Consider the following 16,261-nt stretch of genomic DNA (forward strand, 5'->3'; position numbering starts at 1 on the left):
ATTCTAGCGTGTTTGCTAGTCTTATCCCTTCGTAGACGGCATAGTTTTCGGTAGAGAAAATACTGGTTATTATTGGAGGCTTATGTTGAATAATTGTGTCATCTTTTATTACGGAAAAACTTACTCCATGCTAAAATTTTGATACTTCGATGTATATTTTTGTAAAGTTGAAAAATGAGTGCTGAATCGTATTTTTGAAAAGATAGGTGATTATTGTAATATTTTTTGCGTTTTTATTGAGGTCGAGAAGTTCCGCGTTTAATTTCAGTTTCCATTTCCAAGGTGGTGTGACTTGAAACGTAATTTTATTTCTGACTGAGGTGTGAATATTCATTAATTGTTGTAATGTGTTAAATATGTCTCGTATCTTGGATGATTTATTCTGTTCTGTATTTACTGGTGATGTGATTTGGTTGTTGAAAATGGTCTTGTGTCCAATGTGGTTGTGTGTGCTTTTCTTTTTAATGATATATTTTATTGTGTCTTGGTCTCTTTGGATTTGTTTGTAGAGGGAATTGTGCTGCGTAAGTTTTTACTATAATTATTATTACCTTTAAGTCAATATTATGTATTGTAATTTTAGTTTAGGATATTATATAATTATATTATTTATATTTAAGTGGCAGTGAGAAAAGTTCCCTTATATCAGAATACTTCCGACAGTGAAATCGAAAAAACATTTTAAAACGTTTATGGTACAAGCATCAGCTAAATCAAAATTAAAATTAATAAAAAAAAAAAAAAAAAACAAAATATATATAGAGAAAAAATGTTTACTGATATTATAGACAGTTATGAATATTATATAATTTATAAGTTTGTATAATATTTGTTTAATACAATAATATAGGTACTTTACAAAATACTGTTACAGATAAAATTAAATTTTTTTTTAAATATTTACACTAACAATTTTTATTATTTTGCTTTTGAATAGAAAATGTATTATATAGTTTGTAACACAATTTTAAAACTAAATTCTTAAGTTTAAAATGTAATTATTTTATTTATGTATTGTTTTTTTTTTTATCTAAATGGATACTATATATAATTGTAATTGAGATTATATATACATCAATATATCAAGTACTTCATATAAACTTTATTATTTAATATTACATTATTATACTATTGATATTATCAATAATTTGTCTAAATGTTTGAATGTTATTATTATCTTTACAAATATTGTCCAAGTATACAAGAAAATAGTGTAAAATTATCTTGAATTAAACATTTTGAAAATATATAACTCCGATGTTCTTTAGATGTATTACATTGAATGATTCAAAAATATTTACTGCAATATTTTGAAAATAAATAGGTTAACACTTTAAAAACATTAGTACTTCTGCCAAAATATATTTTTGGAATATCTTAATATTTTACTTGAATGATCGAAACATATTTTGAGTAAATAAAAAATTCTATTGTATGTATTTCGTCTTAAAATTATAATAAAATATCAAATATTATAATATAAAAATAAATAAAATAAAGCAAAATAAAAAAAATTAAATATTAAATCATATTATATATACGACTATATTTTATGTCTTAAAAATATTAATTTGCTATGTGGGATGTTGCCAACGCATTTTATGCCACCTTCCTTCGACCACGGTTCTTATTTTTTTCTTTTATTTGCTCCCAACTCGTTTTTTTGTGGCTGATTCTAACATCAATTTCTCAGCGGCTGTTTTGGAACGTGTTTGATAATGTCTGATAAAATGGTAACGTCTGTTTGAATGGGACATAGATAAATAAACAACATTTTTTTGATTAAAAATGAATTGATACTCTTAGGTAAGGTAAAGATTTTTTATCATTTATTTACTTGGCTACAGTCAATAAATCCTTAAAATCTGCTAACTCTGCAAATTTAGTAGATTCAGCTGTACTATGTTCAGTGGATCTAGAACGACTTCTAGATCGGTCGGGTGACGATGTAGGTGTTAAAGTGAGATCAATAGAGCCCAGTGACTCTTGGGTTTCTGAACCAAATGGTGACAATGAACGATTTCTATGACGCTCGCTAAAAGAACAAAATATATTGATATTTAATTGTAAAAAAATGGGAAACTTTTTAACACACAGGAGAACTAAAACGAGATATAGATCATTTATTTCAATTAAAAGCAAGAAAAAAAATTCATGACATATTCATGTGATTAACAAAATAAATCGAACAAAAATTAATTAATAATTTGAGTTCTGTGAAGATTTAATTTTTTTAATTTACCAAGCATAAATCACTAAATCCTCATAAGCTGCCGAATACCCTGCTTTCTTGTGGCAGGTACTTGAAATGTCATTAGCATTCCCATGAGAACTAAAGAAAGATATATACAAGAATAAAATAATAAAATAAAACAAAAATTAGTAAATAGTTAATATTGACAGAAAATATTCAAAAACATTAACTTAATAATAAACAATAATAAATTCATTACAAACGAAATACAAAATATTATTCAGTCAATAAATTTAATTATTAATCAAAACTAATTACAATATAATAATAAATTGTATTCGCAAAAAGAAGGATTAGTAGCTATTGGGTAGACATTTAAGTGCTCTTTATCAACAATGTACATGCAAAATTATCAAAAAAATAATAATATTAACAATAAAATATACAGTCCATGTATAAAAGCATATTATTGATGTGATAATTTTATTCTCTATCATTATATTTTTAGGTTCAAATAGACCAGAAGAAATTTTAGGTTAGGTCATCACTCATCAGTTTTTACTTTGACTAATTAAAATTTTATGATAATAATAATGCTAATAAATGTAATTTATTAGATATAACAGTTTCCATAGTAAATAAAAAAAAATTGAATTTACTATGTACAAGAAACATACATAAACTGATGTTACTGATGTTATCACATGATTCTAATCACCTTTATTCTCATAAAATATAATTTATTAGTTTAATATTTTATAGACTTCAACGTATTCCATTATATATTTATAGTAATCAACACGAGCTCAATATTATCTATAATATAGCCCATGGAAATAATTTCAATTTAAATATTATTAAAAAATTTCAAAAATGTTTTTAACATAAGATAAAACACAGATTACAAAATAAAATTATTAACCAAGGGAGGATTTAGGTATGTGGTTGCTCCGGGTCGTAATGCATTGGGGGGGGGGGGGGGCTCTTTATATATAAACAAGTAAATACATTTTTGTATTTATTAATGACATTTAATATCATTTTTAGTATAGTAACATTTAACTACTTATTTAATAATAAATAATTATAAAAACAATAAAAAAAGTCTAAGTAATTTCATCGTAATATAAGTCTTTGCTTTATATAAATATGAATCGCTTAAACAGTATAAGTATAAGTAATTCAATAATGAACAATAAAAATGATAATGTCAAATAATTACAATTAAATGCAATGAACTTTTCTCTAGATTCTAAAACACCGTTCATTGTCATTACGTGTAAATACATATATTATTATTATTAAAATTTCAAACGTCTATATAAAGTTCAATATTATTCAATTAAATATGTAAAAACATAAATAATATAAATATAATAAAAAAAATTAAATATTTTCTGTATTCTTACTAAAATATCATACATTTGTGAAAGTACCGAATTTGTGAGGGCCCTTGAGTTGTAGCCCACTTAGTCCTCCCCTAAATCCGGTTCAGTTGTTAACTATTGTAGTATAAAATATCAAAAATACATATAACTCGCAAATTACAATCAATAACTAGTTTTAAATTATATCTCTAGTTAAAATTAATTATTTCTATGTAAAACGATAAATTTCTCTCAATGTATTCCTTCGTTTATTTTTTGATATTTAGTTGCGATTTTTTGACTTTGTTAATTGCCAGTCAAGGAATTTTTAATTTAAAACCGGTCGTAAAATACATACATCTTAATAGCCCAGAATACACATTTTATTTATTTTTTTCTACATATAAATTATTAATTTATAAACTTGAGACATATGCATACTTTCTAAAAATAATGCATTTTAAAATTTATCATAAATTAATTATGATCATTAAATACTATTCAATTAAAATTACTTAATAATCTTAAATACAATTGCAGTTATCATCGTTGGCGGGAGATTTGGTTGGACTCGCGGCAGATTATTTTATAGGAAAATTATTTTTCCCTGGAACCGAACATTTTTTTTGTTGACGCTTAGTACTCGTTTGGGTGGAACACGATTCCGTACGGTCCTTATCAGCGTACGGAATCGTACACATTTTAAAGTATACAATTCCGTACGTTTTGTACCTAAGATTTTAGTGTAACGTTGTCAGATTTCTAAATAAGTTAAAAAATTATGTAATTATAAATGTAATCTATTAATTTGTATAACACATATACGTATTATACGTTGTAGATATTATACAGTATCGGTCGACATCGAAATCGTCTCAAAGTAAATCGCAATAACGCTATTAGATTTGATATGGTTATTAATCATTACAAAATAGTTTATCAGTAACAAAAGAATATATTCGTGTATGTAGGTACATCAAAACCAAAACTACTGATAATCTACATAATATCTTAATAATAAATTAAGATAGTTATCAATGTTTATTTTCCCTAGTCGTCGCATGCCAGTCGATAACCACATCGTTTTACGTAAAGTGCGGTGCTTTATAAAAATATAAAAAATAGTGAACATGGAAAATGAAGTTAAATTTATAACTTCGGAAAAAGGAAAACCACTGGTATTATTTAATTTCCATAAATATTGGCTTATACGAACACGAAAAGATGGTTTAAAAAAATGGTTATGTATACAAAAATTGTGTTATGCTAGGCATTGTGACAAATGGAAATTTAATTCATCAAACATCAAATGAACATAATCACTGTGAAAATCCAGTCCAAAGTGTCGAAAGACATGTACTGAGAGAAAACTGTAAACGCAAGGCAAGTGGATCTATTTCTATCCGACCTATTAAAATAATTCGGACAGAACTCTTAAAAAGCGTAAATTCAGAAGAAATTGAACATAGCGATATACGGTCAATCAGAAAAGCCATGTATGACAAACGACGACAAATATACCTGGCTTTTCCAAAATCTTTAATTGATCAATTGAACAACTCAAAAGTATGCACAATAATGATGCAGTTAAATTTAAAGGTGAACAATTTATTTTTGTACCTAATAACAAATTATTCGTTTGTATAACTACAGAACAAAATCTAAGATGTATGATTAATTCATCAGATTTTTTTGCCGATGGTACTTTTAATTACGCGCCAAAACATTATATTCAGCTCTATACAATTAATTGTTTACAAAATGGATTTTATATACCCGTGGTTTATTTTTTCTTGCCTCATAAATCTAAACAAACCTACATTGACATATGGTTATTTCTTCAAGAATTAAGTGAAAAATTAATTTTCAAAAGACTTTTTATTCAAAAGTTACATTTAGACTTTGAGATAAGTGCTCATGAAGAATGTAGAGAGGTGTTCCCAAATGTAGAAATTCAAGCATGTCGATTTCATTTAGGGCAGTGTTGGTGGCGAAAAGTAAATATGCTTAAAATGTATTATTTCTTTATAAAATCGTAATATTCGACGTTACAGATTATTAACTTTACAGATAAATTCTGAACAGCGACTCCGAACAGCATATACAAATGACGACAAGTTAGGAAAATGGTTAAAGCTATTTTTCGAGTTGCCATTTCTATCACCACATGAAATCGAAAATGCATTCATTGAACTTGTATTTATATGTCCTAACCTAGATATAGGATTTTTATTTTCTGATTATATGTTGAAAATATACGTAAAAGATCACTGTTTATTTCCACCGAAAATTTGGGCTCAAGAGCCATCGGAAAATCCTCGGTATGTATAATAATATATAACTATATATGACTTTCTTGGAAAATGTTTTCTTATTATTAAATAATTATAATTATTAAGAAACATACTTGCTTAAAGTGTATATAAACATACATAAAGTATTTTAAACTAGAATAAAAGATAAAAAATATACAGATAATTCGTATCGCCAATTTGTTCATAACCACCACGATTAATTTTTGTGCGCGTGGCTTAAAAATAAATTCTAACATGATCGACTCTGTAATCGTCTGCGATATACCGGTCGACCAGTTTTATCATATAACTATATTAATCTTATATAAACGTTTTGTTTTTATTTATTTATTTGTTTTACTTTATATTTTAAAGTACAACAAATGGATATGAGAGTTTCCATAGAACATATAATGCCCAGTTTCATAGTCCACACCCTTCAGTTCATTTGGTTATAGCAGTTCTAAAGGAAACATAAGAAAAGAATTGCACGAAAATAAGATCTGTGTCTAAAGGACGTTTGAATCAAATGGCCTTAGCCGACAAACAGCGATTATATTACACAATAACCGAACATAACAAATTTTTAAATCATAGAAATATAATAAAATATTTATCAAGTATTTGTATTAATTACCAAGGTATCAAATTATAATTATTAAACCATTTAGAAATTATATATTTTAAATATTTATATTTTTTTATTTTTAAATGACAAAAATTAATTGATAATAATAAATAATAAATGGCAACGTTGCATGGAAAATCGTACGGAATCGTGTTGTTTTTGGGATCATTTCATAATCCATTGTTTGTTAGAAATCGTACGGAATCGTGTACCCAAAAATGGTAAAACGTACGGAATCGTGCTTTACCGACTCGTTTGACATATTTTTCTATTTTAACTTATTTATACACATTTTTCCCTGTTATAAATACTAAATTTTAGTATCGAATTGTCAACAATATTTTATTGTTTATTAATTTATTATTATTTTATTAGTTATACAGCAATATAAGCAGGACCGTGGAGTGAGAAACCCGGAGCCGGGGGATATATCTTAATTTTTTTTTGCAGTATTCATTCAATTATTATCATTAATTTTGTGTAATTTTTAATAATTTTTTAGTTCCTAATTTCCAGGCCCTCTCAAAAGTTCTGCGCCCATGGGGTATTATCCCTTTCGTGCCCTCTTCTCATCAGGTCTGAATATAGGTACCTACTAAATATAATGTTGAAATTAAAGATTAAAATAGGTACCATATACATTTTCACATGATAGGGGGCAACTTGCCGGTGTAGACATTTGCGGGGTCCCACATATATTTATTTTATTTTATTTATTTTTATATTATTTTATAAGCTTTAAGTTCTTTGGTACAGTCGTTGATAATAACAATAAATAACCCATTTCCGGTAACAATATAGATATCAGATTATTTTTGGATAAAGTGATATTTATAATACTTAATGTGAAGGACCCGGTTCGACCACACTGTCAACCCCCCCCCCCCCCCATTGAGCCTACACTAAAGATTGTGTATTATAAACTTACTGGGCTTCAGATTTTACTAATTTTTTATCAAATTCTGACAACGGAGGTTGCAGGGTTGAGGTTTGATCTTCTACATCGTGGATATACTTAGATCGACTAGATTTGACGGATACTCTGGGTGTCACAACAGCATCTGATCCTGATGGGTATTCTATTTTAATACCACTACTTGAACTAAAACATTCTAATACACGTTAAGTTTAGTAATGTAAAGTTGTATTGCAAATTGTTTATCTGATCCGTACTTGTTTTCAAATTTTTCGACAGTGGGATTTGGACTTTAATGATTTGAGGAACATTTGTTAATCTAGTTCTCCTAAATATTCAAAATAATTATTTAATATTTAAGTAGTATATACATTTTATACTGTTGGATACGATAAAATATATTAATATAATATATAAGTATTTTACAAAGTAAAACAAAAGTATTTACCTTGGATAATTGCGTTGAAAATCTTGTGAACCTCTGAAAAATATTTCAAACGCATTAATTATTAAATTTGATTAAATACTTAAATAAAATGTCGATAATTATTATAATAAATATAGTATATACTTATCAATACATATTATTATTATAATTCTTATTTATTATTATTTAAAACAATAAATATATTTATATTAATTAGTGTATGGAAAAGTATTACGGTTCGAGATAACATTATATTAAATTTTTTTTTTAAGTTATGTTAATTTTAACTTATTAATCACTAGGGCTGGGGTTTATATGTAATAAAAAACCAAAAATATATACATATATATGTAATTAAAATTGCCAAAATATGAAGTATAAAATAAAAAATATGTTGTATAAAATAAAAATTATGTACTAGGAAAAATTTAATTTATATTAAATATTTAATAAATTAAAAATAGTTATCATATACACATCATAATTAATATATAGCTATTTTGATTTACCATGTCAGTTGTACGATTTTCTCGCCATTTTTTAAGTGCATTAAAATTTTCTCGATGTTTTTTTATCAGATATTTTCTGCGACGTTTTTTTTTGGCAAGACGTTCTACATAATGTAAATATCACAGAATTTATGTTTTATTTTTATATATTTAAGCTGTACTATAAATCAAATACGAATGAGCTACTATAGCTGATTTCTAACATTTTCATTATATAAATATAAATGTAAAATATTGAAACGAATTTATCATTTGCAATAATTAATTTATCGTGTTTCACTAAAAATATGTATTTACATACAAATCCCAGCCCTATTAATCACTATACAAGAAGTACTTATTGTAAAAATGAATACTCATGTTGAAATAAGTTCATTTTTACACAAATAGATGTTTTGAATACATATGTGTATAATTTAAGTTAATTGTTTATATTTATTAATTTATATACATACATTTAATTAATAAATTAAATTTAATAATCATTGATTTTACTTTGATTTAGATGGCAATTTATTAACACGATCAGACTTGATTTTCTGACTATGATTAGTAATATTTTTCATATTCTGATTCATTTTGGGTTTCCGATTTTTTACTGCTGGATGAATATGAATAATTTATATTAGGCCTTGAACCTTCAAGTGAAAAAGATGTTGATGCAATTTTCGTTGAACCTTATTATGAAATCTGAAAAATATTTTAAAGGCAAAAAATAAGGAAAAAATTAACAGTTTTTTAAGATATGACAAAAGAGATAATATTGATAATGTGTATATTTTTAATTAATATACATTGCTGATTTAACTATCATATAATAAACATATCATGCATATGCAAGTGAAACTAAACAATTTTATAAGAATGGACCAAATTATAAATATGTGTAAATACAGTTGATACGAGAGGTACTAACTCATGCATATTTATATATTTATTTAAATTTAAATAGTATATTGTAACTAATCTAACCTAACCATTATAGATATGAAAATTAAGTTCTTAATTTAATATTTAATAAATAATAATTGTATTTAAAGACACTGAGCGTGTGATGCAAAATTACGCATTCTGTTGATTATGCACGCTCAACAGGCAAAACAACATTATTACGATAATATATCATTATTTACTTAAATAGTAGTTATTATTTATATTTTACCAAATGACACGGCATGATTCCATTATACAGTATGTTAATTAATTGGAAAATCAGTAGTTATTATCTACTCCTAATATAATGCAGATATTGAAGTTCCGTCTTTTTTAACATAATATGTGACTAACCACGGTTAAAAAAAATCCAAAATTCAAAACCACCAAAAAATATTTTAAAAAATTTCAAAAATAGCCACTTTGTAGAACATTTGTTACCAGGTGTCATACAAATCTATTGATACAGTTTGCGATGCTCCTGAAGCTGTAAATTATCCTACAGAGTTTTTAAACTCATTGAATTTACCAGATAAGCCAACGCATAATTTACAACTGAAGGTGGGATCTCCGGTTATTTTGCTTCGTAATTTGAACCTACCACGGTTGTGCAACGGCACGCGATTAGTTATTAAAAAATGAATGAAAAATTTTATCGAAGCCATAATTTTAAATGGCAAATTCCGAGATGAAAATATATTATTACCGTGAATCCCTATTATACCCACAGATGTGCCAATTAAATTTAAACGTCTTCAATTTCCAATTAGATTTGCATTTGCAATGACTATCAATAAGTCTCAAGGACAAACGGTGTCTGTCTGTGGCTTAGATTTGAACACATTATGTTTTACACACGGACAATTTTACGTGGCGCGTTCTCGAACCATCCTGTTAGTTTGTGTTGGCGAAAGATGGGATGACAAAAAATATTATTCACTCGGTTGAATTAAGGGATTGATATTGTTTTTACTAATTTTATCATAATTAGCGATGTGTATAATTTTAAAGGATCAATTCTAATAAATTATTAAAAAAATAAATGTTTTATGTTTTTTCATTTTTATATTCCGTCACCGTTCACAGCAATCCATACCTCTTCCACTTATATACCACATCCTTACACACCTATATTAAATTAGTTATTTTTTTCTAGCAAAATATTCTCTAGAAATAATTTATATAACAAAACAACGTCTATCGGGTCAGTTATTTGTTTATATATATATATATATTGTATTTGTTATTCTAAATTATTACAGTATCGTTTGCGCGTATCCAACTCGCGATGATGTTAAAATTGCAATGAAAAATACATTAAAATTACATAGTAAAATGATATCAAATATACAATAATTTATTATATACTTAAATAATATTATTGGCATAAATATAATATTTACAAAATATATCATTTATCTGAATTAAAATGTATAATTATATATATCTCTGAATTGTATTCTTAAGAATTGTATTGTCTGTTACTTAAAATATGTTTCTATAATGAAAAAGTACGCTCAACGTCTTGTTATCGGTGCATATTTAAAATAATTTTAAAAAGATGTTATTTCTTAATTAGCATTTTGATTTCCTGTCATAACCTCAGAGTAAGTTTTAATAGTTTTATATCCTTCATTATGTGCGTGAGAAAGTGCCCCCCTTCCTTTAATCAATGCCGCGTTGCCACTATTTGAAGTTCCTGTATTGTAATCACACCGTATATTTTATATTTTCCTTTAATAAAAAAAAAAAAAAAAAAAAAAAATTATATTATTGTATTGTATTGAAACGGCTGCAACTTGTTTGTGCACAATTCATAATTTTTACCTAAAAAATCGAAACTCGTTTGCGCACACGGTTATATTAAATGTGCAACTGGTTTGCACACACGAAAATAATTATATTTTTGTCACTCTTGTATCGGCTAGTTGCCCGGTATAAAACCCAAAAGGATATCCAAAAGACGAACCTCGAACTACAAATGGTGTAGAAGCATTTCATAGACATTTTAACCAACAATTTTACACTCCACATCCCCACATACACCAGGTAATAAGCGTAATTCTTAAAATACAAAGCGAAACAGAATTAAAAATAACATCAATCAACAAAAATATAAATAACTATCGCTGTAAGGAGTCAATAGAATCAGTTAAACATCGCATAAACTTATGGACAAAATATACATCTGGCGAAATAGACCAAATTAAATACATTCAAATAATGGGAAACTTTTATTGCAAAAATAATAGACACGTATATATTATCCTATACGTGTATATACCAATCATATTATATTAAAATTAAAATTAACATGTATTTTTAACTTGAACAAGTATTAGATATTATTTATTACAATTATTAATAAGCAATTAACATACATTTTTAACCACACCTATGAATACATTCATAGATAGTCCTAAGTCTGTTAAGGGGGAAGAATAATGTATGTAAGTAATTTAATAATAAAGAAATATTAATACGCAAGGTATTAAGCTATTAAAGTCTAAAAGGTAACTGTGCGCAAACCATGTGTATGATTACGACTCGACTGTTCTCAAACGAGTGGTAGTTTTGTGCCCAATTTGTCTTTTTAGTATTTGTGCGCAAACCAGTACCGCCCATTGAAACTGGGCTGTATATTGTCCTAACCCAAAAGCCTATAAATATTAAATTCTCAAAAATAAAATATAGATAATTTGTAAATAAATGAAAATGAAATATTACAAATAGACAGTTGCTCATTCGTATTTCATTTATGGTATAGCTAAAAGCATAAGATAGCTATTATTTTATATATTTTTATAGAATATAAAATAAGTAATCCAAAATTGAGTGGAATGATGAGTTTTTGACGGATTTAGAAGCAAAATAAATAACATTTTACGTCGAAAATTTATTAACGGAAATGATTGATTCGCGGTTTGAACGAGGACTTCCACTAAGAACAGGCTTTTAAGTTATAATTATAATCATATAATATTTTTTTCTACATTTTAAAACGTAACTTATAATCTGATTTTTCAAATTTATCTACGTATTTTTATTTTATATCAATTTTATTTACGTTAAATTGTCGATTACATTGGCAATAATTTAATAAAATACGTACGTATATACTGCATTGTTAAGCAAAAATGCCGTAAGTTTTCTACATGCCACTTTGAGTAAAATTAATTTTTATGTTTTGTAATTATTGGTTGTTATATTTTCATAAATATAGTATTTTTCAAAGTAAAATACATAATTTATAGTAGTAAAATACCTGATGAATGCAATGGAACTATTCAATTTTATTTCATCGAGATATTCTGATTTTGATATTTATACTAAAAACGCTATCAACTATTTATAATTGTTTACTAAGCAAAAACATCGTAATTCCAGTTACAGCTTTTTTACCTAGCATACGAAAATGTACTGAACACTAATAATCGAAGAAATAATTCCGTATTATATTATTTATATTCATTATTAGGTATTTATATTTTATATAAAATATTGACAACTTATTTTAATAATAATCACCAATTATAATTTAATTACACGTCATGTAATCATCTTAAAATAAAAATTAACTACTATATTTTTTTATCACATTTTAAGCATTACTGTTTACAACTACTCATTATTAATTGTTGTGTATCATTATGTTTTCCCAAAATTGTTTTCTATTACCTGGAAGTATTTGATGTAAATTCGAAAGTATACCATCACGTTTTTCTTTAGAAATTTCACAATCTTCTGTAAGTGAAGATGGCATAAGCATTCTCTTTTTGTTGGAGAAAATCCAATGTTGTGTATTTTTCATCATTAAATTGAGATTTAGTAAACAAAACATATTTCCCTCGTTCAGATTTTATTGATACAATATCTCTCAACAAAACTCTAGTAAGTGCTTAGTAAAACTGCCATATATGATATGAGACGGCAATCTTTCTAAGCAAGTTGTGTTTACGGCGTTTTTGATAAGTATCGATAACATTTAATTATAATTGCGACAATATAATTTTCTTTTAAGGTCTTATATCTGAATAAATATATATAGTTACGGTATTTTTACTTAAGAAAAACGCATGAAACTGTTATGTTAAACGTAAGATAGTGTTATTTCATTTTTATTTTATTTTTTTCGAATTACGGCATTTTTTCTTATAAATTATTATAACACGTCCAGGTCTATTGTATGTAAATATAATGTTAAATATACATTATCTCATTTTGAGTTTCTTCGTGTATATATAGCATGTATAATATGCTTCATAGATCACCGGTAAAGAAAACTTAATATTAAATATTTCTTGAGGCTACACGAGAAAATAACGCTCATAAAAAGGCTGCGTGAACAATTTTAGGAATTGTTGCTCTAGACCAATTTCTTTTTAGACGATGATTACCATTTGCAGAGAAAGATATAGAAGACATGTTGCGGATGAGAGGATTTATGTATTCACATAAAATAAAATACGACCGTAGCGACTTGAAGTATAAACCGGTTTATAACTACTTAGACATTGTAGTATTGCAGTTCCCTTTAAAGGCTTAGTCAAACAGAACGCGTTTATTTATTTTACACGATTTTTTTTAAATTAAACGAAAATACCGCATACTTCTACTACCTTCTACTACTAGTACACACGTAGACTGAGTCTAACCACGTAACTACCCACGCAATGTTTGGAATCACAGACCGTGGCGGTCGGTAGTGCGGGCGGCCCGCGTACTGATTGACTGAGCCTTAAACGATTGCAATTCTTGACATTACCCTAAAAGGGTGTGGGAACACTACGGCGGTTAAATAAAAAAATCTAACTGGGAAAAACTTAGGTGAGTAATAAAACTATGAATATTTCTAAAATACGACTGATTTTAGTTGTATCTAATTTCCAAATAAACATAAACGTCCGCGATTTTATCGCGCTAGTACGTACACACCGCACAGCGAAATAAAACACCATTGCAAACACGTGGCTGAAACCGCCCTGGTGCGACCAGACCTTAAAACATACGCCACGGCTAAAGGTATGCCGTTGTTCAACGGCTCTATGACGTCACACGCTTAATTTCAAATTCATTTAATGGTATTAGAGTTTATGTATGAGATACACGCCCATATTTTTTAGATTAAAAAATTAGTGTTTAAAATGTAATTACTAAAAGCTATCAATAAATTACAATATTTCAACGTTTTACTAAAGTTTTTATATCGGTGTAGTTTTGAGAATTAAAGTGTACGACACGTTTGTAAAATTATGTTCAGAAACAAAATGGCTGGTTCTTCCACATGATGGCCTAGTGATGATAGATTGATCACGAAATTAGGAAGTGCGTTAGAAGTTTGTTCAAGTCCCGGAGGAAGTACATGCCCGGTGGGTGGGGTGGGATGTTTACCCGCTGTAAACACGATTTGCTTCCGGTGTTTTCCAAAGTTCGAAAACGGACAGAAGATCGAAGACATCAGAAACTTTTATTTAGATTTATTAATTGATAGTATGAATAATAACGATGTTACCTTAACGTACGTTCGTTTCGTGTTGGGTTGATGTTGGAATGCGATCGTGATGGAACCGGGCAGTATCTGGGAATGACGATTTCGGCGATGAACGGATAAAACGGTTGGAGCACGCACGACCTTCCGCAGCGACGAGAATGTTAAACGAGAACGAGAAACGACTAAGACGTGACCGGTGGTGGTGTCGGGTCGAACGGCGTCAGTTGGTAAGGTCGAAATGCACGTATTGCAGTCGGCGTGACAATGATGTGAGGGGTCGGTGGGTCTGGTCGTGTCGTTGCGGTGGGGTGCGCGGTGCACGCATTTACCAATAGCGTCAAAGACGTACACTCGAAGGACGATTTTCACCCCTCGTCATGTAAATAATCATTATTTGTGTGAACGTTCCTTTCCTGTTACTCATTTTATTTTTTTATGAACCTTTTCCCTCTCTTCTCCGATTTTAGTCGGTTAGGGTGATATTTTTTCGTACATCTACCGCTTATTTGCCATCAAGACCACACGTAGCATTTTTATTAGTCCATATTCGGTGTTCGAAATGTAGAAAACTAAATAAGTGTGCCCTTATATTCGGTGTTCGAGCTAAAACCTTACAGTTTTCAGATATTTTCAGTAGCCAATCTTAAGTCAATTTTCTCTTTTGTTTTTTACCTTTAGTTTTAAAGAAAAACGCTTCGACAGTAACAGTTAAAGTTATATTTATGGTGTGCGAAACAGAAACCATAATATTCGGAACTACGGAAACTAAAAGAACGTCCATAGGAAAACTGAAAAAAAATAAATGTGGTATTTGATCAATTACGGTGTTCGAATACAACGGTCGATGCTAAAATTGCGATACAAAATGTATTATGTGTGTCGTCTATCGGCGTACAAACAAAAAATTTTCACAAAATTACACAGAAAAATAAAACTGTAGTTTGTAACCTTCGATTCATCCCCTTTAACTCTCTTTCTCTCATTCTTTCTCCCGCACTCTCTCTACGTATATGAATACGTACGCGGGCGCACACACACACACATACGCACACACACGCACGCACGCACGCACGAACACACACACACACATACGCACACACACGCACGCACGCACGCACGAACACACACACACACATACATAAGATTAATACACTATTATGATGGATACAACATTAACACGAGCGTCAACGAGCTGTACCCAGCACACCTTTGATCACGATATCACTATTTATAGTAGTGCAATCAGTGGCGTAGTTACGATTTTTTTTGGGGAGGGCTTTAAAGTACATTTATGATACAAGTTATTAGTTAAACTAAACGTCACTTTTATTTTATTTGAAATTTATATTAGACATTATTAATTAGTTTATTATAATTTATAATATTTCATAAAATAAAATCCACTCGACGTACACCCAATAATAATTTATTATTATTTACGTATCTGCAATTATAACCAATGTATTTTAATATTAAGGAGAAAACACCATACACCCACCTTC

General features: G+C 28.0%; 1 protein-coding gene across 1 annotated transcript; it reads right to left on the reverse strand.

Annotated features, from left to right (window-relative positions):
• Nucleotides 1-1,593: 1,593 nt before the first annotated feature.
• On the reverse strand, nucleotides 1,594-14,952 carry LOC112692591. Its single transcript, XM_025567319.1, has 8 exons — nucleotides 14,781-14,952; nucleotides 8,831-9,025; nucleotides 7,848-7,880; nucleotides 7,657-7,727; nucleotides 7,412-7,595; nucleotides 2,243-2,332; nucleotides 1,838-2,035; nucleotides 1,594-1,740 (listed from the first exon to the last, which is right to left on the reverse strand). Exons 2-8 carry the CDS (start codon nucleotides 8,911-8,913, stop codon nucleotides 1,641-1,643), a joined length of 759 nt encoding a protein of 252 aa, XP_025423104.1. The 5' UTR covers nucleotides 8,914-9,025; nucleotides 14,781-14,952; the 3' UTR covers nucleotides 1,594-1,640.
• Between the last annotated feature and the right edge of the window lie 1,309 nt (nucleotides 14,953-16,261).

Source organism: Sipha flava, unplaced genomic scaffold (genome assembly GCF_003268045.1).
Source record: "Sipha flava isolate LNK unplaced genomic scaffold, YSA_version1 116_pilon_pilon, whole genome shotgun sequence".
NCBI lineage: Eukaryota > Metazoa > Arthropoda > Insecta > Hemiptera > Aphididae > Sipha > Sipha flava.